The sequence below is a fragment of the Pimephales promelas genome, chromosome 18 (assembly GCF_988280905.1).
Source record: "Pimephales promelas chromosome 18, fPimPro1.hap1.1, whole genome shotgun sequence".
In the NCBI taxonomy this organism is placed as follows: Eukaryota; Metazoa; Chordata; class Actinopteri; order Cypriniformes; family Leuciscidae; genus Pimephales; species Pimephales promelas.
In genome coordinates this window covers 33,359,876-33,385,940 of record NC_142786.1, presented here as the reverse complement: position 1 = coordinate 33,385,940, position 26,065 = coordinate 33,359,876, and the positions used below count along the sequence as shown (strand labels likewise).

At 36.4% G+C, this 26,065-nt stretch overlaps 1 protein-coding gene across 11 annotated transcripts in view; it reads right to left on the bottom strand.

Annotated features, from left to right (window-relative positions):
• ptprua (protein tyrosine phosphatase receptor type Ua) overlaps window positions 1-26,065 on the bottom strand; it is a 162,757-nt gene that overhangs the window by 110,942 nt on the left and 25,750 nt on the right. For all 11 annotated transcript variants that reach the window (XM_039652466.2, XM_039652465.2, XM_089122629.1 and 8 more), the window contains exon 2: window positions 6,617-6,745. In XM_039652466.2, the coding sequence (XP_039508400.2) occupies window positions 6,617-6,745 (129 nt within the window). The remainder of the gene's footprint in view (window positions 1-6,616; window positions 6,746-26,065) is intronic.

Here is a 26,065-nt window from a genome sequence, read left to right as displayed (position 1 = left end):
GCCTTTGATGCCTTAAATAATAAATGTATACCCTTTCACAATAAAATGTTTATATGATTTATGGATGAAATATGGTATCAACATATGAAGAGTTCAGATGCAAAAGCCTCTAAGTGCCATTTGAAATTTTCTTCTAGAATGATGATTTTTATCAAGCTTGTATATTTAAGTTCAGTGATTTCACTTAAATGGCAATGATAATTACCTATTAATTGTTATTTAAGTGAAATTACTGAACTTAAATATACAAGTTTGATAAAAATCATCATTAAAGAAGAAAATTTCAAATGGCATTTAGAGGCTTTTGCATCTGAACTCTTCATATCTGATTGAGGTCAACATCAATGCGCTCATGTTTGTGTGAATCATATCTCACCAGACTGCTTTATATATGAAGCACCTTCAAAAGCAGTATATTTATTTGAGAAGGCTAATGGAAAGCATTGTCCGTCTCCATGTATTATAGACCCCTTTTCACATCAACAATATGGTAGGATTTCAGATCAGACACTATCAGTCAATGGAAGAATCTGAAAGGGACATAAGATTTGGCACAGGTTTATTTAACTACATATTATGTATGAAAATCTAAAACATCTAATCTTCTCCGACTATCTCTAAACAATTACTAACAGAACATTTTCTGAGGAAATAACCGTTTACCTTTCAATTTGAAAAAATATACTTCATTAAACATAATCAGACCTAAAAGACAAACACACACACACACACACAGTTGCAGTTGCTGATGAAAACGACAATGCATTGTGAAGCTTTAATCACCAGCTGTGACGCCGCACAAAGGGACCAAACAAGACGTGTCATTTGGACTCAACTGAGCTCCATAGCTTTTATGCTCTTGACACTTCATTGAGGAAATGACAATATTCACTGTAATTTCCAAAATTGCAAAGCAATAAAAATAAGCGTAAGGTCTGATCAAGCAGTAAATCGCAAATGGTTGATTATGCATTACTGTTATTTGTTCCCGGCTCTTTCTCTGACGACAGAGCATTCAATGCCAGCCTCCTTCCTGTCAAAATTCATTTGTAATTTTTAGCCAGAGAAAAACTTTATTATTTTTTTCAGCTTACATTTTCCTATAAAAGCCGTATGTTAACCCTTGACTCTTGCAATGCCATATATTTGATTATCAGAAGAAAGTCTTGTCCACTTATTCTTAAAGGATTAGTTCACTTTTGAAAAAACTTTTGCTGATAATTTACTCACCCCCGTGTCATCCAAGATGTCCATGTCTTTCTTTCCTCAGTCGAAAAGAAATGAAGGTTTTTGATGAAAACATTCCAGGATTTTTCTCCATATAATGGACTTCAATGGGGTCCAAACGGTTCAAGGTCCAAAAGACAGTTTCAGTGCAGCTTCAAATGTCTTTAAACGACACCAGACGATGAATAAGGGTCTTATCATGCGAAACGATCGCTTATTTCAAAACTGTAACTTTTCTAAGGACAAATGCTAGCCTTGCTCTATTCTGTGAGGCGCGTTTGTAACGTCACGTAATACGTAATTACGTTCAAAAGGTCACGAGCGACGTAGCCGGAAGTACAGAGTCAAAATCGTCCGACATCGTTGTTTTACCTTTTAATTCCTTTTTTTGTAAACGGCGTTTGAGTTAGTTTTCACGTTCAACCGATGCGTTCAACTTGTAAACACTGACTCTGTACTTCCGGCTACGTCGCCCGCGACCTTTTGAACGTAATTACGTATTGCGTGACGTCACAAACGCGCCTCACAGAATAGAGCAAGGCTAGCATCCTTAGAAAAGTTACAGTTTTGAAACAACCGCTCGTTTCGCATGATAAGACCCTTATTCATCGTCTGCTGTCGTTTAAAGACATTTGAAGCTTCATCTGAAACTCTCATTTGGACCTTGAACCGTTTGGTTCCCATTGAAGTCCATTATATGGAGAAAAATCCTGGAATGTTTTCATCATAAAACTCAATTTCTTTTCAACTGAGTAAAGACAGACATCTTGATGACACGGGGGTGAGTAAATCATCAGCAAAAGTTTTTTCAAAAGTGAACTACTCCTTTAAGAAGTGACAGAGATAGGCTACATAAAGCCCTTTTCACACACAGACTCTGGGAGGTATATGGATAATGTGTCCCGGGATCGTTTGATTCACACTGACAGTGATTTTAAGAAATTTGTGAGAACCCGTAAAGACACGTGTAAGAATCATAAACTTAAGTTGGTCACAGAGCTACTGTATATAGAGCAAAAATCAATGGGTTTGTGTCCAGTTTGGGAACCAGCATGACTACACTCTAAAAAATGCTGGGTTGTTTTAACCCAATTTTGGGTAAAATGTGGACAAACCCAGCCATTGGGTTACATTTTTAAATTACATTTTTAACCCAATGGCTGGGTTTGTCCATATTTTACCCAAAATTGGGTTAAAACAACCCAGCATTTTTTAGAGTGTATAACTTCTGGATTATCCCACAGAGATTGTCTTCATTGCAGAAGTCTAACCTGAAGACATTTCAGAACATTTCACAAATATCCACTCATATCTTCTGGGAAACTCAATAGTGTCAGTATGACAGTGACTTAAAGGGTGCCTTCTGGGTCATTATTCAAATGACCATCTATTTTAATAAGGCTTGCACTAATGACAGTGAACAGCCTATTATTATCTCTTCATTCCCCCACATTCACCTGGATATCAATTATCCTGACAAGACTTCTGATGTCAGTCCAGTCCTGCTGTCTTCCTCTCGCTCAAATCCCGGCCAGAAATAGCCACAGTAGCTCATCGGCACAATCACTTTACAGGGAGAAAGAGCTCGGATTGTTTGCCTGCGAAGTGTAGATTTTGTATAGGCACACAGTGCGTTTTATAAGAAACCACATCACGTTTTACTTCTTCAGAATTGAATGACTTCAGAGACTCTGCGATAGGGATGGGATGATGGGAGTATATCTTATAGACCTCTGAATGAACCAAATCCACATAAAGCCACAATTCCATCATTATCTGCTCATTATTGTACTGCTGTTGCCCAGGGCCATGAGGGAGAGCAAATAGAGGAACTTAAATGCTTCAAAATGGAGTCGAGTGAACCAAAATGAAGCCTGTGCAGAAGCTCTACGCCGTTAAACACGTCACTTGATGATCAGTGACGTATGAGAACTAATAGCGTTTTGTGTCAGAGATGGCAAATCTGATGCAATGCATTTTAAAAGCTGAACACAAGCTCAGATGGGGTTTTTGAGCTCCATCAGAGGAGAAAACAATCGCTGAATGACCCATTCTTCATATAAAACTGTCTTAGGCACTATATTTCAGGCTATCGTAAGATGAACTACTGTTATGCTCTTCTTGGAGCTTGGCAATATAAATCACCATCTACTTTTGCTGTATGAAAAGAAACAAACAGCTCGAACACAAATCTCTTTTTTTTAGGTTTTACTGAAGGAAGAAAATGATCCAGTGGTGAAAGCGAGACACTGGGTTGAGTAATGATGGCAGAATATTAGGCAACACAATAAGGTTAGCTACATGAACAATGAAAACAAAATATTTGTAAAACATTTATTAATCTTAGAGTGTAACTTTGCCGATTTTCAAACCGCTTTATATTGTTACAAAGTCCGTAGTAAATAGATGAAAATCAATAAATGTTTACTCATGCTCTGTGTCGCCTGGACCGTGAAATTTAAGTTTATTTATCAGAAAAGGTTAATCTGGCAGACATTTACCAGCTCCAAATATATATTTGTTATTATTCTCTTTTGTCAAATCAACTTTATAATAATTTATTTAGTTGAGATAACTTATCATTTTGAGTTTCTTCAGTTTCATTGTATTAACTCACTTTTTCCAGTTCAATCAACTTAAAATTTTAAGGCAACCCAGGTTACTTACTTTTTTAAGTTAAACAAACAATATTTTTTTTTACAGTGTAGTAATCACAACATTTTTTCTTTTGTCAAATCAACTTAAATAATTTATTTAGTTCAGATAACATATAATTTTGAGTTTCTGATGATTAAATTAACTCACTTTTTCCAGTTCAATGAACTTAAATTTTTAAGGCAACCCAGGTTTACTTACTTTTTTAAGTTAAACCAACAATACTTTTTAGTAAATGGCGTCATGTTAAAAGGGTGAAACACAAAAAATTTCCACAGAAACTTTGACTTTGCTTGCAAAATAAATGACATAATATTTCCTCCCTATCATTTAAAGATGCATTATCCCAAGTCATAATTACCGTAACACTTCATGTGCTTGTAGAACTTTTAATTACAACGTAAATTCACAATTGTCTAATCTCTAGCATTTAAGCATGCTAACTCACTGAAAATCAACAGTTAATGAAAGCATTACTTTTAAATATTGTTTTCTTTCCACCACTTAGAGAAAGTCTTGTTGACTCGAAATCAATAAACTCAAAGTGTCAGAATAAATCTTATACGGGAGTATCTGAGATCACAGCATGACTCCCAAAGGTAAAGGTTTTCTCATTCTGTCATTAAAGCGTATTAACTCGTCCTCTTATTCCAATAATATATTCAATCCATTCCTCTAATCAACACACTACAAAGCAGCTCGGAGAGTGCTAGAAAAGAGCGACGCAACAAGCCGATAGGCTGAAAGCTGGTCTTATTACACCTTGACATCAAAGACAGCATTCCTTCCCCACATCAACACAAATGAGCATCTCAATCTCGTCAGGAAACAAGAGCAAAATTGGCCCATGTTAATGTGCCATTTAAATGCAAAGAGCAATTTCTGCAGTGCTAGCCAAGATGGTTTGTGCACCCGATCTTCAAAGGCGACATGTCAAAGTTTCCGAGGTGGGCTGACGTTCGTAGTGGGAAGATCAGGGCACCAGCCGTCTGTCTGAAGGGGAAAAACCTCAAGACCCGACACCGACACATTTCTCTTCTTGATCCAAAACATGTCTAGTTTTAATGATCTAGCATTTTGGGGGGGGTAAACAAACAGGTGCTCTTAATACACAGAATGTATTACTTTAACTTGCATTCTTACTTCAATGTCTGACAATCACTCTGATGTTCCTCCTTTACTTTACGAGCATCGTTCCACACAGCCCTTTCGAGGGAACTTGGATTACAACAAGACATAATTAATAGGTGCAACTTTTAAGGTAAAATGTGAAAAGTTGATTTGAAGAGAGTGAAAACTTGAAATGCAAAAGATAAGAGACATCAGTATTCCACAGAGCGTCTCTGTTCAGTCAGACCTGCATTACACTCGCTCTCTGTTTCTCACTTCCACTTCATTGACATGCTCAACATACCCCAGTGTGGATCAATAATATTGAGCAAATAGCACCCAATAAACTAAGCTGTTGTCTCAATTGGAGTGTCTTTAGCAGCTTTGATGGAATTTAACCCTCCGGATAAGAGCAGTATCGGACGGCCACTCAAAGAAATGTCGACCCAAAGTGTCTTCAAGCTTCTTATGTCCAGTTAACAACATCACGTGCACCAGCCGTGTGGATATTTTAGATCACAAAATCAGTACTATTAGATCACAGTTATTTTGTTTTTATCAAATGGTTTACAATAATAATCATGTGGTGATTTCCACAGTTAATTAATTAAGCCAATTGAATATTTTACAAATTAAATGTTAATTTGTTTTGTTCATAACTAATCAAGTCTAGCATCATTTTTGGCTAAACTACTTTAAATCTCACATCATGTTGAGTGTATTGATGAAAACAAACATTACAAAGGCAGCACACTGTCTGTGAAAGCACTCAATACGCATACAGTAACAAGAGCATCCATATTCTAACATTAAATTAGACTTGATAACCCTTATCAGAGCAGGAAAAAGCCCCGCGTGTTTCTGTAGCTCCTTGTTTAGTATCGCTGAAACCATCTCAACTCTAAGCAGGTTAATACACACAACTCTTACCTGAACAGCGATTAAAAGCACATGTGTAATTGGAAGGACACCGTGTGCTTTTAACAGTGCCATTCACACTCCATGCTTGTGGTCAGAATAAAAACAGGTATTTTGTATTTTTGTAAGGAACATATTACTCTCTTCCTGCAAATTACAATGAGAATTTGAAGAACAAAGACTCTTTAACTTTATTCCAAAACCAAAGATACTCGAGGACTACAATCGCTTAGATGGTTTGAAGACAACACTGAAACTCATAAGTGACTGTTTTAAAATACCTCAATTTATTCTTCTAGCTATTATTAAATATAGTATAGAGTTAACATGTTGCTAAGCTAAAAACAGTACTTACATGGGACTTCACATTCGCTCACAAAACATTTGCATTTCTTACAAAACTATCGTGTTCCTCCAAGAAACTTTACATTCGCAAATCCAGCAAACCGGGAACATGCTCAGAACTTTGGCTAACATTCTGCTTTTATTGAACATTTTAGTTGAACATTAGTCTAGCTATTTTTGGTCATATATAAATTATATTTCTCTTTATTTTTGCTGAGCGTGTCACAATGCATTCTGGGATTGCTTTATCCATCAAGGATACATGCATTGCTTCCTTAGGTTTTCTAGACCATTTCACATACAAATAAACATGGAAAACTATTAAGCGTTTATTAAAACACACACACACAACACAACTCACCTCGTATAAGGTCAGAGGTCACGTGTGGCCAGCTATAGGTCCGTACAAGCTGCCAATCAAAATCATCTTCCTGCGCCTGTCTGTATTCGCAGAGGCCGGGGTCGGAGTCTTCCTCAAACGTGCAGCCGGCTGGAAAGACAAACAACACATTTTTAGAAGAAGACCAATTTACACTGCGCTTTGCATTGGTGAGTCAGTATAACTGATATCTTGTGTGAAATATTCTGAAAAGTCATACATTAATTCCTACTTGGGAAAGTGCAACAGAAGTCATTCTCTACTCGAAGCTGAACGTCATAAACAAGGTTTCACATGTGTATGGCAACACACAGTTAATGATTTCAAAGGCAAAAAAAGGATTTCAATAACGAGCTCTTGAAGGTACAGTAGCAAACACGCACTGCAGTTGCAAGAGTCTGCTGTTTTTACAGAAACATCATAAGAAGACTTACTTTAAAAAGAGTCAATTATGACTTCTTTAAAACAACAAATAACCAAAAGCTCCACATTTTTGATCACACTCGGAAAAAGTTTTTTATGAGAGCAGTGGGATGATCGTTGCTTGAGGCAGATGATGCAGTTCTGTAAATAACTTTTTTTGTGAGTTTGCTAGCTTTGTAGTGGAACCTCAGGGCTGTTGCGTTCGAGTAATTAAATATTCCACACATAACTAGGGTTCGCTTTGTAGCTGTAATCTTTCAGGGGTCTTGTTTCTTTCACTGAGAAGAAAGACTTTGTATAGACATGCAGAAAAAAATCTGTTTTTTTTTTTGGCCTATCTGACTCTAATTGGTTTAGGTATATAATAATAATATATATATATATATATAAAACGATACAAAGCTTAATGCAAATAGGTGAAGTGTCCCTTTAAGGCAGATGAGCAGGGTCACTGAAATGGCTTTTATTTATTTTCTCACAGTTCTTTGCACAATATGACTTCAATGCACTAACCATACTGCAAGATTTGTAAAGTAATGCATTTTGACATTTGCACATAACACATCACATAACCAGCTACACATTTTTTTTTCTGACATTTCTGCTACCAAAAAAACCCTCAAAAGAGTTGTAGCACCAAACTTTACTTTATTTTCAAAGACGATTGAGCATTAACCACCATTCACCAGACATTTAATATGAAAATTGTGAATCTCATTGCCAAATTTGCATTCACCTGTTACAGATAAAACTGAATGTGATTTTAAAACATTTTTCTAATTGGTCTGGGTTGTAATTTTTGTTTAGTCAGTCAAACCTGATTTCAATAGCTTTCTTTTGTTATTCAAGTTTTGATGTGACCGTAATATCATATAAAAGTAAAAAAACATACAAAAATGCACTCATTAATGCTCTAATGAGGCATTTAAAGTCCTCCAGTGGTGAAAATCAAGCTTTTAATGTTGTGTTTGTAATATGACCTTGTGCAAACTTCTATTGCTGAGTCTTGAAATCGCTGGTGTTTCTGACCTCACAAACTATCATGTCAACGAGTGTATCTGAGCGGGTGGAGGCGGGGCTAATTTGAATATTCATAGAACCCATCTACTAAATGAGGCAAGGGTGTAGAGTTACATGCAAGATATTTTAAGGCATGAATAAAAACAATGCTTAAATATGTCATTTTAGATCAAAGATGAGTTTTAAGGGATAAAATGATGGACTAAAGGGGAACTTTAACAGTGAATGGGTTACGGTAGCGGTTTTGAGAAAAATAGGTTTTGTACTATTATTGGACATTGACAACACCGTCTAAAGAAATGGATCGTTTGGGTTTTATTACTTGTAAAATAACAATGCAGACAGTCAGCCCTGAAAATTGGATTTGGAAAACCAATTGGAATTGTGTGTGGTGTGAAGAAAGGCTAATCGCTCGCACTAAAACTAATGGTGCAAACCAAAAGACGCTCTCGCCTGTGAATGTAGTGATGTGGAATTATCTCCGGCAAGAATGATTGAGAAACACACCTGAACTCAGACTTCCGCTAAAAGCTTTTCTGTGCTTTTTGTTTCCCTTAATTGCATGTAATAACTGTGGTTTCCACGGCTCTGTGTGTAAGTGGAGGTGTGTGTTTCGGCTCGGTTAGCTCCAAGCTTGGAGGACGGTGAGGTAAAGACGGGCCATCACCCGCCAAACATCAACATCACGATAGAGACACTGAGACGAAACACGTAATAGACTCATCGCCAGAGAGAGGTGGCCGTCTGTTGGAAAACAGGCTCTCAACTGAGTCTAATAATACTCCATCTAGAGTAGCATCTAAAAACAGAACAACAGCTCTCATGCTGCATTACAGGTGGACATTACAGCCAGACCCATGAAATTGGGCCCACACACATCTCAACAGACTCGTGCACTCTCAGCACCCTTGATTTATCAAATACACTCTCAGAAAAACACAATCAGATGCACACAGTGGTGGAATGTAACGAAGTACAAATACTTTTTTACTTTACTTAAGTACATTTTTCACATATCTGTACTTTACTTAAGTAGAATAAATAGTGCATACTTTTTACTTTTACTTCGTTACATTTTGCAGCAATCCACTACATTTCTACAACTTCTGTTACATTTTCATTACATTATCTGATCAGTTTTTCCCTGCCAAACCGTAATCTGACCGTCCGTCCGTTGCACGTTTGTCTCACCAGTGACGTTTGGTTGCCATAGATACATCAACTAAATGCGTCTCGCACGCAGTGTGTTTATCGTGCAATTTATACGCGAAAATTAGTTTTTACGTGCATAGGAAACGCACCGTGTGTAATATACGTTTGGTTAGGATTATGGCAAGCCAAGAGGTTCAGAATTACACCATAAATTAATAGCGTTTACTGCCAAACATATCATAAGGATAAGCATGGTTTATATTGCCTAATTGCAAGCTTGTTTCAGAAATTGTGACGACATTTTTTTTTCCATCATTATAGGAGTATTAGGTTGAATGAGTTAGAATTAAATGTTTTATTAATCATTAGAAAATAATCATTAAGAGAATCAACTTTATTACTTTTAATACTTAAAGTACATTTTTTTTAGTTTTTACTTAAGTATGGTTGTCATTGTGTTACTTCTACTTTTACTAAAGTAAATATTTATCTGGTTATTTGTACTGAGATTCAGTACTTCCTCCACCACTGGATGCACGCATTCATTCAACAGCCTCGAAGTATAAATAACAATGTGGGTTCTTGACTATTTTAAATAAATCATTTTTAAAGAACCATTTATGTCAGAAAGGTAAATGCCTTAAAGGTGACATACAGTATTACGCCGCTTTTCACTAGATTTAGGGGACACCATATAGCTATGTGAAATTTCAGCTCCACATTCCCCCCAGATCATTTATTATATCTTGTCAAATTTGCCCATTTTGGGTGTGAGCGAAAACGGCCTGTTTTTGTGTCTCTTTAAACAAAAGTGAGCTTCGTTTTTTAACATGAGCTTCAGATACTCCGTCAATAACAAAACGTGAGTTTCAGTCAGATTTCATAAACGGGAGAGCTGCCTTACGGAGAGACTTTTACACACACCTGGGCGTTTCTGAATGGTTAGAGGAGACATTTATGTAGTTGATTCTGATAACTTTTCCACAGATTGACACAGTTCCCTGAGGTTTTTATAGGACAGCTGTGACATTTATTGGTCATCTAGTGTTCGTCCAACGACTGAACTGTCTGCATGCTTTGATTGAACTTTTGTCATCGAGTTAGAACCGGTTACACCGTTGTCGGTTCTGAAATCCAAACAGCGACGGCGTGGGTGAAAGCATGCAGATTAAGGGCCGATAATACTAAAATAAGATCCCCTTCCTACGTCAGAACGGGACTGAAATCTGATTGGCTTTTTTTAACATGCTTGCAGAGAAATGCTTACCAAAAAAGGACTGGGTTGACACTTTTCATGTTTTCTGGGTTGGTAGATGAACTGGGGACCCGAATATAGCATTTAAACAAGTAAAAAAATCAGATTTCCGTGATATTTTTCATTATCAATGGGTTATTCTTTTTTTTTTTTCTAGTGATAAAGTATGTTTACGAGTCTAAATTATGTTTACGAGTCTACGAGTCTATTCTATATATACTGCATCTGTGTTTAGACGAACAGGACAGTTTGTATAAGTTTAGCTGTCTGAAATCAACCGTAATTATACTCGAGTCACTCCAGGATTAAACGCTGTTCCTCTGAAGAGCAGCTCTCCAGAAAATATTCCAGTTGCTTTTTAGTTGTCAAAATTAAATCGCAAAGACGGGCTTATATCACATTATAATCCTCAGCTGTCATCTCCAGTCATTTAAGAGCAGGATTTCCAGTTATCGGGGAAGGAACTTGATGTCAAACACAGCTTTAGAGTCAGTCCTGCTTTCATCAGAGTCTTCGGTCTGATGATGATGATGATGATGATTACAGAAGAGCTTTTACCACCAATACCATGAACTGGGTGAGACGTGATGATGTCAAAGATTATTATTGCTCGCTTTCTCTCTGTTCTTCTGGAGTGAACGTATCACAGTGGTTTCACTTCAAACACACACACACACACACACACACTCGTAGATTAGAAGCGTTAATGGTTCAATAGCAGAGCACTTTAGTGAGTTTATTTATTCACCAGACTGATACAAACCAGTCACTCCTAAGTGTGTGTGTTTTTAGATCTAATCATTCAATTCAGATTGCAAAATCACATTAACAACTTATGATTCAAAGTGATTCAAGGCACATATTTGATTTGGAAAAGGAAATGCTGGTTGGTCAGTTCTGTGTTTCCGAAAGCAGCGTTCGCTTGCATATTTCACACAGAGCATGTTTTGGACCTTAGTAAGCACATTGCCTCATATCAGGCTCATTTCTGAAGGTGCTAAAGAGGCTGTGTGCCTGTGCCAGACCGCGGTGAGGACGGCTCCGGGGCTCACGCTCCCTTTGTTTGTTTACCTTTCCATCTGTTACTTTAATAATGCAGAGCCTTACTCCGCACTCGGGCATTATGAGCACACAGCTCATCTCACACTGCCGCTGCCGGTGGTGTGTCTGCCTTCATTTGCAGTCCAGTTGTTGACTCATTTTTAACCCTCTGATGGTCCTCGCCACTTCTGACCGAATCATTTTCTGTTAAAATCACAGCTTCATCGGAAGGTTATGATGCTTGGTGACTTTTCTGCGTTTGATATGTGAATACAAAAAAAAAAATTAAGGTCATGATCCGAGGATGCTAAGTGGTCGTAAAAAAATAGTCACACTCGTGGTCTTCGGTTAAAAATGACCGACCCATAGGAAATTAATGGGAAATTTACAAAAACACAAAAACTCTCTGTATTTTTGTCTGTAAATCGACAAATCGGACATGATTCTAAAAGAAAGTACACCGCACTAAAGGGTGACGCTACACAACAATCAACACATACACACACCGATAAATTCAGATTACCAAAAATCTGTTTTGAATTTTTTAAAAATCACAGCTTCATCTGAATGTTACGAAACTTGGGGATATTTCTGCCATTAGGGATGTGATTATAAAAAAGAATTGAGTTCATGATGCGAGCATGCTAAGTGGTTGTAAAAAAAAAATAGTCACAATTTTGGTCTTCGGTCAAAAATAACCCCCATAGGAAATGAATAGGAAATCACATTTTTAAAAAAATAATAAATAATTTTTGAGATTGTTTCAAATATATATTGAAATCCACCCAAAAAAAATGTACATGCCATCAACCATTACACCATGGTTCTAAGCCTTTTCTCTATACTGTAACCAGATGGTGCTAATTTTCTTTAAAAAAAAAAGAAAAGAAATTCTGAAGGCCTAGACTCCTTATTAAACTAAAATACTGCATTAATAATTTAAAAAATAATAATAAAAAAAAATATATATATATATATATATATAGACCATAAATATTAATAAATTAAATCAAATCATCTCAAAATATTAAATTAAAAAAGAACAAATATTATAGAACAAAAATAAACTGCATTGGTTTTTACTGGGATGGAGAAAGTTTCATTTTTAGGTGTCCGATCACTTCTGACCGGGAAGGCTCAGGACGTGACCATCAGAGGGTTAACTACGCTGTCCAGACCAATTTGCTGCCCTTATTAGTTGTGATTCTTGACAGCATTTTACAGTAGTGTCTTGAATACTGTCTGTATGAATGTGCAACAGGAGTCACATTAGTATTCTCTAACAGGTACCACAGCTGCGACAGTGACCAAAGTACGTCAATAAAACTGAATCCAATCCGATCGAGCCATCTGTCAAATCTTCATTAACGGACAGCAGCTTCACATCAAGGTGGAGAGCGGAGCATTCGAGTCATGCGTATAACACAAATGATGGAGCAGATCTCCCTCGTGCATATCCATCAAATCAATTGACACGATAGTAAAAGTGTGGAAGACGGCCGTTTAACGTGAAGCATTTGGAGATTTTTAGAGATGAGAGACTCAATGAACAACATCTCAATGCTAAATTATAAAGGTCTGTCTCGTACAGACGCCTGTCTCAAAAACAAGCTGGTGCATTTCGACCATATGGGAAAATAAAAGGCCGGGCTGTTTGACGGTAATCGGGTCCCCAGTTCATCTACCAACTCAGAAAACGTGGAAAGTTTGTTTCGGTAAAAGTTAAACATGCGGTGCATGCAATTCGATGAGATGAATCAATGTAACTCCACAACAACTACATAAATGGATCCTCTAACCATTCATTTCATCAGGGAAACCATAGATTTCTATCAGATCTTGTGAAAATGATGTGCATAATATGTTGCCTTTATTGTATACACTGAACACTATGGTGTTGTCTAACAATTAATTATTACAATTACTACTGTTAGACCTCACTTTATTTGTCAACTTGGTTCTTTTGTACTTATCCATGCTTTGAATTTGTTTATTTGTTCTTATTTTATTACTGATTGTTCACTTGTTTTTAATAATGTTTAAACTTAGGCTTGTAGTTTTTGTTGTTGCATCAATTCATTTAAAGTATTTCAGAAACCATAACATGATCCGAATCGTGAATTTTGTGATCATTGCACCGCTAATATTTCTGGCTTTTCTTGCTCAGTCCCAGTGGTGATAAACTGCACGGTTGCTTCAGAAAACCCGTTTGTATCTCACATTTGCTGTCAGGTTTAGTGTTACAGTCACATTTTGGCACTATTCATTTCATTTCCAAGCTGTCGCACTACAGTATATACAACAACCAAAGAAATAAAACGTTGCCAGATTCACATTTATCTGTTTTGGAAGCTGCTTTTAGCGCCACACACTTGACATTTCACTTTGAAAGTGTCACAAAATGTGAAAGCAGCAACATAATATAATTTTGCAGAAACATCACCACAGGCGACATTTTTTAAAACTCATTGCTGTCTAGAAAAGACGACCGAGATCTCATTTGTGATTTTTCTTTCCTGTGGGGTCAGTCATGTTAAACACTCGTGGAAAGGTTTGATTGCCTGCCGCTTCATGTGTCTGTGTGGGTTGTTGATGGCACAAATGTTCCACTTCCCTGAGGAAACACTTGAAGAAGATCTGCTACACTAAAAACCTGAACCGTTTTCCCATTCTGGCTGAAATGTCACAATAGATTAGGATTGAATCATTTCTCTTTAGCATTTTGATCCTTGCGGTATGCTAGAAATGGCCTAAATGAACACCAGCCCTCTCATCAGCCCCTTTAAAACAGCACCTAAAGCGGTCTTGTGTCTCCAGACAGCCCTGACGGTTGTGGCGAGACCGAACAAAGCGCCGTAAATAAACAACAGAGTGAATGTGGCAGCCGATACTCTGAAAACATTAGCAGAACACCGCATCCCGAACGTTGAAGTGGCGAAGTAGGTATATCCGAGCGTCAGCGCTGTCTCTGATGTCGGAGAGCGCAGTGTGGCTTTACGGCTTTACTTTGAAGGCAATAGTTTGTTGGAAGGTTTAATATCAGTCCTGCGGTTCCCTTTTGTAGGACTGTCATAAATCCGATCATCACTGGCAGCAAAATTGAAGAAAGGAATAAAAATAAGTGTTTAAAAAACACAACTAAATGAGAGACATGAGCGTTGTTGTTCTACAGCATGTGTTGCTTTCCAAAATGGGTTTTTGACCAATTCTAAGCGGTGTTCATTTTGTTGGCGAATAATTTACATCACCATTTTTTCACTGACAAAAACAAGTTCTTCAAACAGTTCTGGATGACAAAAACTGACATTTTCGTCAACTAAGCCTAATAAAAAGGAAGACTGTGAATTATTTTAAACAATGTTGGAAATTTAACAAAATTGCAGTATTCAAAACCACTCTATGACCGTTCTCTGAGAGAGCGAATCTGCGCTTTTACATGCAATGGGCTGTATGCATAAGCACTAGGGCTGGGTAATAAATATCGATTTCTCGATATTAATCGATTCTCATTTTTACGAACCAATATCGATTCTTAAATCTCAAGAATCGATTAGTCATCCTGTTTCATTTGAATGAATAGATCATTGTATCGCGGCTGCGCGCATCCAAAAAATCGCAATAATCTTTGTCCTTTGTTACTATTGATATGAAACAAAGTCTCAATTTTCAAATTACGTCCATTTTCTTTAGAAATTCAAAAACATAAATAGCGTTTTGTCGCTGTGGCGTGAGATCGCTCTGGAGAAGCAGCAGCGCTGATCTCTCTTCCGGCTTAATAATACCAGTCACAGCGCCAAATAAACATGAATGAGCATCTGAAAGTGTGTTAAAGATAGAGTACAACTTATCCAAATCCGGATCATGTCACATTGATTCGCTCAATCAGCGTTTCAACCGTGGAAAGACGTCAGTTAAACAGCTTGTAATCAATGTATCGTCATATTTACCTCAGAAAACCCACATAAACTCGTTAGTCAGCTAGAAAAAATAACTCTAGAGAGGAGCATTTTGCTAAATATATACACCATATTACATATGCATTATAATCTTAATGTTCTTCAATATTTAATGCATATTTGAATAAATATGGCAAGTTTTTATGACAGCCACCATTTAAATGTTTATATTTCATAAAAATAAATAAGTGTAATTTAAGTGTTTGTATAGCTACAAAACAGTTCATTATTACCTTCATATTAGGCTAATGAAGCCTATAGGCTACAACTAGACTCCCATAGTTTACAGCATTTAAGAGATTTGATTCCCTTGAGAAAATTTGCCATTTATTGTAACTGATATCCAAAATAATCGATATTGAATCGAATCGAAATTGAATTGCAAGCTTGTGAATCGAAATCGAATCGAATTGTGAAATTTGTCTCAGCCCTAATAAGCACGGTTGTCAGTGCCCACCTCTTCTAGTCATTTATGAACAGAAGTGCGTCGCGAGGCTCAGTGCAAGTAGTCCGTTGATATGATACATGGAGTGTTGTCTATTGAGTGAGTCACTGTAATTCTGCAGTTCACTAGGATCTGGAAGCAAGCCATGCCGTCTCTTCTCCCATCTTCCCTGAGAAACATTGGTATGTTTTGTGGGCCATATTTGTTGTTTGCTATTGTTTCTGCTAGAGGCCAGAGATTGACGGGTAAGTATAAGATATGAGCTATCATCGTATGCCAATTACTTACAGTCAAACAGTTACAAATGACTCCCCTTTCCCTGCTGAACCATTCGTCTCAGTGCTTTATGGGAAATCATTTTCTTTACGGCTCCCACGCGTGACACGTCCATCAGCCAATAATGTACGAGTAGCACTGGCCGACTCCAACCGATACAACTATTTCAATTGATGAAATCTATATTTAATAATATGTTAATAATAACAACCATCCAGTTATGGTTAGTTATCTTTTTCATGTCAAATTCTTAAAATCTTAAAATCAGATGTCCTTTTGAGTAAGGAACGTTAAAAGAAGTCCTGGTCAACTCAATCATCTCCAAAGTAACTTCCAATGCCAGTGTAACCTATCATTTGAGCGGCTCTGAAGCTCGGCCTGCTCGGTGTGTGTGTGTGTGTGTGTGTGTGTGTGTGTGAGGTGAGTCCGGCGGGGGGTCCAGGTGTTTATCAGAGACGGTGTGCTTCTTCCCCTGCTGTCTGCTGTCTGACGGCACCACTGAGACGGGAATTACACATTTATGACGGCGGACACAAATTGTGTTCTTGTGTTTACTGCAAAACAGCGGCTGGAAAAACTGACCCAAATACGGATAGTAAATAGAGAATGTGGAAGACTACACTGAACAGAGAAAAGATCTAGTTCACCAGTTAATGATTTAACAAATATTCACAATGCAAATCAAGTTGATATGCTGCCTAGTCCCAAACATGAGCATGATCACTATAATGAAACATTCATATTAATAACAAAAGTGTGCTCAATTGTATTCAATGCACACTGGAAGCATACATTGATAGTTTATATTTAGTATAGTACACATTATATTATACATTATAGTATATATATTTTTTTTAAATGCACTTTAAAAAAATCATATAAATGAAATAAAACATCACTTAATTGTACTTGGAAACTGTTAAAAAGTGGACTTTGAACAACGTAAAATTGTGTTCTTATATTTGGTTGTGATTCAAACATGCACACTTATTTTAATGTTTGACTAACAAAAAAGCACAAACTTTATTGTTTTGTCCAAATTGAACTAAAGCCTAATTAAAGGCTTAATCTAAACCGTGTCTGTGAAACCAGGCCTCAGTTCTCACTTAAGTAGTTGCATTATTTTAAAGTTTATTATTTATGTAATATGTACTCTGTTTTTACAAGGAAATCATAATTTATTTTTTTATTATGCTTTAAATAAATAAAAAAAATCATATAACATCACTTTAATTGTACTTGGAAACTTTTAAAAAGTGGACTTTGAAGAACATATATATTTTGCTGTGATTCAAACATGCACACTTATTTTAATGTTTGACTAACAAAAAAGCACAAACTTTATTATACTTAACTGTGGTGTGTTATTGTGATGTTACATTAAGCCCTGGTTTCACAGTGTTCACAGACTTGTTTTAACTGATATATCTTAATTATGTCAGTGCCATTGTTTTGTCTCAATATATGCACACCTGTAATGTTTTTTGCATGTTTTGTCCAAATTAAACTAAAGCCTAATTCAAGCTTAATCTAAACCCTGTCTGTGAAACCAGGCCTCAGTTCTCACTTAAGTAGTTGCATTTATTTTAAAGTTTATTATTTATGTAATATGTCTTTTTTTTATGATGCTTTAAATCAAACGTTTAACCCTTTAGGCGCCAGAGGTTTTTATCCTAAAACATTCGATTTTGACATCTTTATTTTAAAAGGCTAAATCTTAAAAGTGATAAAAGATAGACACTTTATGCAAATTTAAGAAATATTAAGGATGATCCAAAGTTTATGTAGGGATTACATTTTCCCATCTAATTTGCATATCATGCGACATACGGTGGCGGCGGCAATCTTGGATTATAGAATTTTAATGAAAAGTCGCGTTTAAATGATAAAATGCAGCACTTCTTTCCCCACAAAATATCCATCACCTCCTGTATGCTATATTGCACAATACTGAATGCTCAGCTTTATAGTAAACAAACTGTAAATCAATTTGAACAACAAATTTGATCGCACTGATTTAATACACTCTAACTCGAACATTTTGTATGGAAACATGACGTTTTTTGGGTCGGGGATGAAGTAGGACATGTCTGCCATCCAGTGAAGAGGATGTCGGACGATATTTGACACCCGATTTGACAAAATCAGCCATTTTATTCAGTCCCGCATCTTGTCGAGTAAACTCGACCGAGGGTTAAATCAAATGTTGACCGATTTTCTTTCGTGTAAAGCACCTTATAAATAAAACTGACTTGACTTAATTAAGCAAGAATGTTATGAGGTCAAAAATGAATGAGATCTTTAGGACAAAAATATCCCCACAACCCATGGATGGCGTGTGTTTCAGCACCACCTCACCTTATGTTCCAACCCTTATCAATTATTCACAGAGTCTAGATTAAAATTTACGGCCGAGCTCCCAGACGTGTTCTGGAAATGAGCTCCATCTCATTGTCTGGCCATCTGCTAGTTTCATGCTTTTTGTGACTCCCTTGACTGACATAGTGACACTTTCCCAACTTCTACTGTCACACACTTACGATGACTGTAGACTCAGAGCGGGTGAATTCAACACCCACTGCACTCGTTTCTCTGGTGTTGTAAAAAATTAACTACTTGCCCGAGTTGTTCTGGCATGTATTATTTTGATAGCATGTATCTGCCCTTAAACAACAAGCAGCTTTGAGCCAGGACAGTCAGAGAAGTTTCGTTCATAACATGAGCAACGGTGATAATGCTTGCCTTAGCAATTACTGTGTTTCCTCTCAACTGGTTACAGGAGGCTCTTTAAAATGTTATTCTGTTTTAACAGACTTCCTTCAGTGGCCCTTTAACGTTTGTTCGGGTAACTCAGTCAGCAGACAAGCTGAACTCCTGAGAGAAAGATGGGGCGGCACATCCATTACCCTCCGATCTGCAAAACATTAGCCAAGAAAGAAAGAAAAGGAAGGAAACGCGGCTGTCATCATAAGGGCCACCTTCCCATTTTTCATTTGTTCTTTGTTTTTCATTCCAGCAGTGACTGGAGCTAAACAAACCTATACACTTTCATCGACATATAGGCCACATGAATAGAGCGATACAGCGCTAATCATCTTCATTATCGCTCCGTCACCATGATTTAGCACCTGCACACTTCTCAAAATATTACATTTTCATATTGCCTTTAGGGGAAAATGAATTTCTCTTTCTTGTGAAAGAGGTTGAGTTGGAAAGGAGTCAGCTGCTCGGTCTATACACCGACGTCATCAACACACTTCTGAATGTGTCTCTGTGTGACTGCTTTCACATTTATACACTTCTGCTTTCCTCACGCGAGAGCGTTCAGATTCTCTTTACGGCCCCGTGTCGAGCGCCCTGAGAAGTGCACCGATAAAATCAGCTTGGCAGATGCTGGACAGTAGAGGGATTGGATATATCATTAAACTCAGTCATTAGGACACGTTCACAGTGCAGATCTGTGTCGTGTGTGCTGAACTGAACTGAACATCTAGTGTTAAAGGGGTCATGAACTGGCTTTTTCAATTTTATCATATTGTTGTCTGGGGTCAACTTATGATGTTTGCATTCAAAAACAACAAAATGAATAAGTAATGGGCTATTTTCTACCCTAGTTTTGAGCCCACACTCTCAGAAAAAAAGGTACAAAAGCTGTCACTGGGGCTGTACCTTTTCAAAAGGTACACTTTTGTACCTTAAGGGTGCATATTGGTACCTTAATGGTACATTAGCACCTAAAATGTACATATCAACACTTAAAATGTACATATTAGCACCTGAAATGTACATATTAGCACCTAAAATGAACATATCAACACTTAAAATGTACATATTAGTATCTGAAATGTACATATTAGCACTGGAAATGTACATATTAGCACCTGAAATGTACATATTAGCACTGGAAATGTACATATTAGCACCTGAAATGAACATATCAACACTTAAAATTGACATATTAGCACCTAAAATGAACATATCAACACTTAAAATGTACATATTAGCACCTAAAATGAACATATCAACACTTAAAATGTACATATTAGTATCTGAAATGTACATATTAGCACTGGAAATGTACATATTAGCACCTGAAATGAACATATCAACACTTAAAATTGACATATTAGTATCTGAAATGTACATATTAGCACTGGAAATGTACATATTAGCACCTGAAATGAACATATCAACACTTAAAATTGACATATTAGCACCTAAAATGAACATATCAACACTTAAAATGTACATATTAGCACCTAAAATGAACATATCAACACTTAAAATGTACATATTAGTATCTGAAATGTACATATTAGCACTGGAAATGTACATATTAGCACCTGAAATGAACATATCAACACTTAAAATTGACATATTAGCACCTAAAATGAACATATCAACACTTAAAATGTACATATTAGTACCTGAAATGTATATATTAGCACCGGAAATGTACATATTAGAACATAAAATGTACATATTAGCACCTAGAATGTACATATGAACACTAAAAATGTACATATTAGCACATAAAATGTACATATTAGTACCTAAAATGGCCAAAAGTGTACCTTTTGAAAAGGTACAGCCCCAGTGACAGCTTTCGTACCTTTTTTTCTGAGAGTGTAGCTGAAAAACGCTCAGTTTTTATGGGCGTCTCGCGCTGTTGGAAGTAAACGTGTGATTGATGTGACCACTTGTGATCAGATTTCATGGATCCTCTGATTTAAAACTACGTGTATGTGACTTTACGTCAGCATGTCACTGCATGTTTTTCGCTGCTCTCTCTCTATGCATTAGCATTTACACTACAAATGTGGTTTCTGAGTGATTTCAGTGATCGGATTACAACTGACATTATTTACAACCGTGACCAGATCATCCAAGATGGATGTTCATACCATCCGTAAATGGAGCATGTGATTCGCACAGTCGAGAGTGCGGAGAAAACTTGACGTAAATTCCCTCATTAAAGGGGCCCGTAATAACATTTTATACAATGGCTCATCAAGCAGAATCCATCTATTCACAAAGTTGTCTTACAAACAGAAATTAATGTGTTTTTAATGTGCAATCTATTTTGATAGACTATAATTCCTCCTAGACTTGGAAAACAAGACTGGCTAATTCATTCTTCAATTACTGTCGCGCACAATCCCAAAAGCAATTTAACAAATTGTGCTGCTAACTTCGAAATACATGAACAATTTAGCAGTGGTGATGGTGCTTTTGGATTTTCCCCGTCTTCTAAGAGCATGACATTAAAATAAAGAGTGTTTTAACAGCTCTCGTGTGGAATCAGAATTAGTGACGTTCTAAAATAAAGCAAACGTCCTCGAGAGATTCCACACAGAACGCATTTAGTAGAGTATTTGCATACTTTAATAGGTTCATTTTGCTAAATGTGTTTATTTTTTGAAGCCCCTTTCATTGCTGAGTTTATGGATGTAGTTTGCAAATTGACAATAACATAAATGCTTGATGATTTGGGGGATTTGATTGGGGACCGTCTACACTCCCGACTCGAGGAAATTTAAAAAGGCTCGAAAATGAAACCGTGCATAACTGGTTAAGGTGAAAATGCTTTGACTTTCAAAAAGATAAAAAGTAGCTGTCAAATAATGTATAGTGTTGATCAAATGCATTAAGCGATTGAGCATTAACACCCAGGCATTTTACCCCGTTACCCAAAGGCTGCATATTGGTGCCTCAGTGCTATATATTAGCACCTGAAATGTACATATTAGCAGCTAAAATGTACATATTAACACCTAAAATCTACATATTAGCACCTGAAATGGACATATTAGCACCTAAAATTTACATATTAGCACCTAAAATGTACATGTTAACACCTAAAATCTACATATTAGCACCTGAAATGGACATATTAACACCTGAAATGTACATATTAGCACCTAAAATGTACATATTAACACCTGAAATGTACATATTAACACCTAAAATGTACATATTAACACCTAAAATGTACTTATTAGCACATGAAATGTATATATTAGCACATAAAATGTACATATTAGCACCTAAATGGACATATTAGCTCATGAAATGTACATATTAACACCTAAAATGTACTTATTAGCACATGAAATGTATATATTAGCACATAAAATGTACATATTAGCACCTAAAATGGACAAACGTTTACCTTTTGAAAAGGTTCAGCCCCAGTGACAGGTTTTTCGGCGAGTGATTAGTGATTAGATTAGCGAATAATTTCAATAGCCGTGAATTCACCCTATTTCTATCATTGTGCACTTTATTCACCACAGCCACATGTGACAATTTCATCTTACATCTTATAAAAATCAATCTAACTTTTCAGCATGAAACAGATAATATGAATAAACGAATGTGGAAACAAATAAATGAATAAATGTATAAATTAAATAAATAAATATGTGAAAAATACATTTATACATAAATATGGGAATAAAAGTTAAAATACTCATTTATTTGTACTTTTTTACATTTCTTTGTATATTTATTATTTATGTATTTTTTGCTTTTTTTTTACATTTCTTCATTTATTTATTTCTGTATATATTTATGTTTAATTAAGTCAGCTTTGGCATTCCATACCCTCGGGCGCACCAGACACACGTCATCAACGTCACTGAACGCGGATACACAACAGAACCAACCAGAATATTATTTTTTTTATTTATTTGATGTTCAATTGACCATATTTATCTGCATCAGAGAACAGAGCAGTCAATAATGTGCCTTCCTCCTCCAACATGTCCAGCTGCGTGACCAAACACACGGACTAATGGTATGTCCTGTTCTGTAAGTGTGTGTGAGGACAAAGAAGAAGGGAGAAGAGGACAAACTTCAAATGAGCCGAGTGATGTAAATGTGAAAATAAATGGAGTGATAAAAAGAGAAATGGAGCAAAGTAGAATCATGCAAAGCCATTAAGGAAAAATATGAGAACAGGAAATGAAAAAGATGCCATCTTTTGATGTGTGTGTGTGTGTGTGTGTGTGTGTGGAATGTCTTAGCTGTAGGTATTGATGGAGAGGCAGTGATGACTCTCATCTCTCTAAGTATGTGTGTGTGTGGGTACAGATCAGAAGAGCTCGGGGTGTGTGTGTGTGTGTGTGTGTAGGAAAGAGGGTCCAGAGCAGCGTGAGGCTGAGTGAAGGATGATAAGATTTCATTTTCAAGTCATGTGCCCTGAAAGACCTCGGACACACACACTGACTGCTTTCCAAATCAACGTCCCATGTGAAATGACCCAACAAGAGGTCATCATGACCCGCACTGCTATAGCCTATCCGTCAATCAAAACTGAATAAAACAAACCCAAAATGCACTGTAAAAAAATATATTTTCAAGATTTGTTATAACAACATATTTTCTTTTGTCAAATCAACTTTATAATAATTTATTTAGTTGAGATAACTTATTATTTTGAGTTTCTGATGGTTAAATTAATCTCCTTCATTGTATTAACTCACTTTTTCCAGTTCAATCAACATTTTAAGGCAACCAGGTTACTTACTTTTTTAAGTTAAACCATCAATATTTTTTATTGTCTAGTAATCACATTTTTTTTCTTTTGTCAAATCAGCTTAAATAATTTATTTAGTTCAGATAACATATAATTTTGAGTTTCTGATGATTAAATTAATCTCCGTCATTGTATTAACTCACTTTATCCAGTTCAATGAACTTAAAATTTTAAGGCAACCCAGGTTACTTACTTTTTTAAGTTAAACCAACAATATTTTTTTTACAGTGTGGGCTGTAAAACAAAACTTTAACACACGTAGAATGATTACAAGAAAAACTGTCAACACTAATAATCAAAAGTTGCATTTATTGATAAGCAAGGACACCTAGAAATGGACTAAATAAAAAAAAAATGAAATCATTCGAATTTGCTGATTTTATGCTCAAGAAAAGTTTAATATTATCAATGGAGTAAACCAACATAAACAGTGTAGTAAAATGAATTATTATTTTTCACCAAAAGTCTGAAAGAAGAAAATGTTATTGAAGACAAATATCCAAAAATCTCGAAATTGACTAGTGACAAAAATAAAAAAATAAATTAAAAAAAAAACTGTTTTTGCCAACCGTGTCTCGCCTTAGACACTCACACTGACTAGAGACCAGGTCAACGTGGCATGAGAAAATGACCTAACAAGAGGTCATCGTGACCCGCACTGCTGCACCCATCAATCAAAAGAGCTGCATTGCCTCTACGAACCCCGACACACACACACACACACACACACCTGTTCAGAGAGATGGACAACTGGCGTCAGCTGCACAAGGTCAGTAATGGTCACTAACTAAAAGTAAAAGTTGCAAGGACTTGCATAATAACAGCAATAAGATGACTAAAATGTCACTGATTAGGGCAGAAGTGCTGCGCTGCGGGAAACTCTTGGCAATTAACACTGTAAGAGTGTGATGTAATGCAATTATAAGACAACACACTGGATTACACACACACATCCAATACAGACCATCATGAGAAGATGGCTAACCACAAGCTACTGACGTAAATATAGGATTAAAGAACTCAGAAACGAACGCAGGTCACATCGTACGACTTTAACACAACACTCCCTTAATAGGGCTGGCAAACCATTAAAAGTGTTTACATAATATATGTGCGTGTAGTGTGTATAATTATTTTGTATATATACAGTAAATACACACACATGCATATATATATATATATATATATATATATGAAGAGTTCAGATGCAAAAGCCTCTAAATGCCATTTGAAATTTTCTTCTTTAATGATGATTTTTATCAAGCTTGTATATTTAAGTTCAGTGATTTTGTTATTTAAGTGAAATTACTGAATTTAAATATACAAGTTTGATAAAAATCCTCATTAAAGAAGAAAATTTCAAATGGCATTTAGAGGCTTTTGCATCTGAACTCTTCATATATATATATATATATATATATATATATATATATATATATATATACTTATATATTTTTACACATACAGTATATTATGTAAACACTATGTTTTATTTTGGACGTGATTAATCGTTTGACAGCCCTATCCCTTAAATAACAGAACATGGCATTAATGGGTGGCATTTATTTCCTTAGATAATCCGAATCATTCAGCAGCTCTTACATCAGACAGACTAATGTGGAGCATATATTGCAGTCAATTGTAGCAATTTACTTCCCCAACAACAGTAATTATCATCAAATTAAACGGCATGAGCAGATGCTGACACGTACATCCATAGAGAACAATTAAAGTCCCTCCTGAATGTTTGCTTTCCTTCTCCAGCTGAAAGGCTTTAGATCTAAGAGGAAATTGGGGAAATGAGTCTGTATATCTGATATATCTCCGAGGAGAATACAAACACACATCGCTGCTGCTGCATGTGGAAGACATGAAGAGAATGAACTGATTCAATCCCCAGAGTCCCAATCAAGCCGAAACCCAAACGTGCACGCAAGAACGTGGAACATATTCCCCATCACACAGACACTGGTAACACCGCAAACGTGATGAACAACCAACATCAAAACAGCAACAAACAATCGCTTATTCCAGTCAACAATCTGTGTTTTTTAAGGTCGGGTTTTCTCCCCAAGGTCTCCGTTTAATGAAACGAATTCTACATTTCAAAGTACAGTAGATTCAGATGCAACTTTGATGATGTAATGAGCGCACCAAACCAGCAGCCGTGGGAAAAACAAACACACTCGCTCCATGTCAAGCCGGTGGAAAGCTTGGAAGCTGAATCTATATTCATGAACGATCCGATCTGTCGTCTGGGACGCATTAGAAAATAAACGTTGTTGCCATAACAGCAGAAAACAGCTGTCGGACTCTGAGCCGT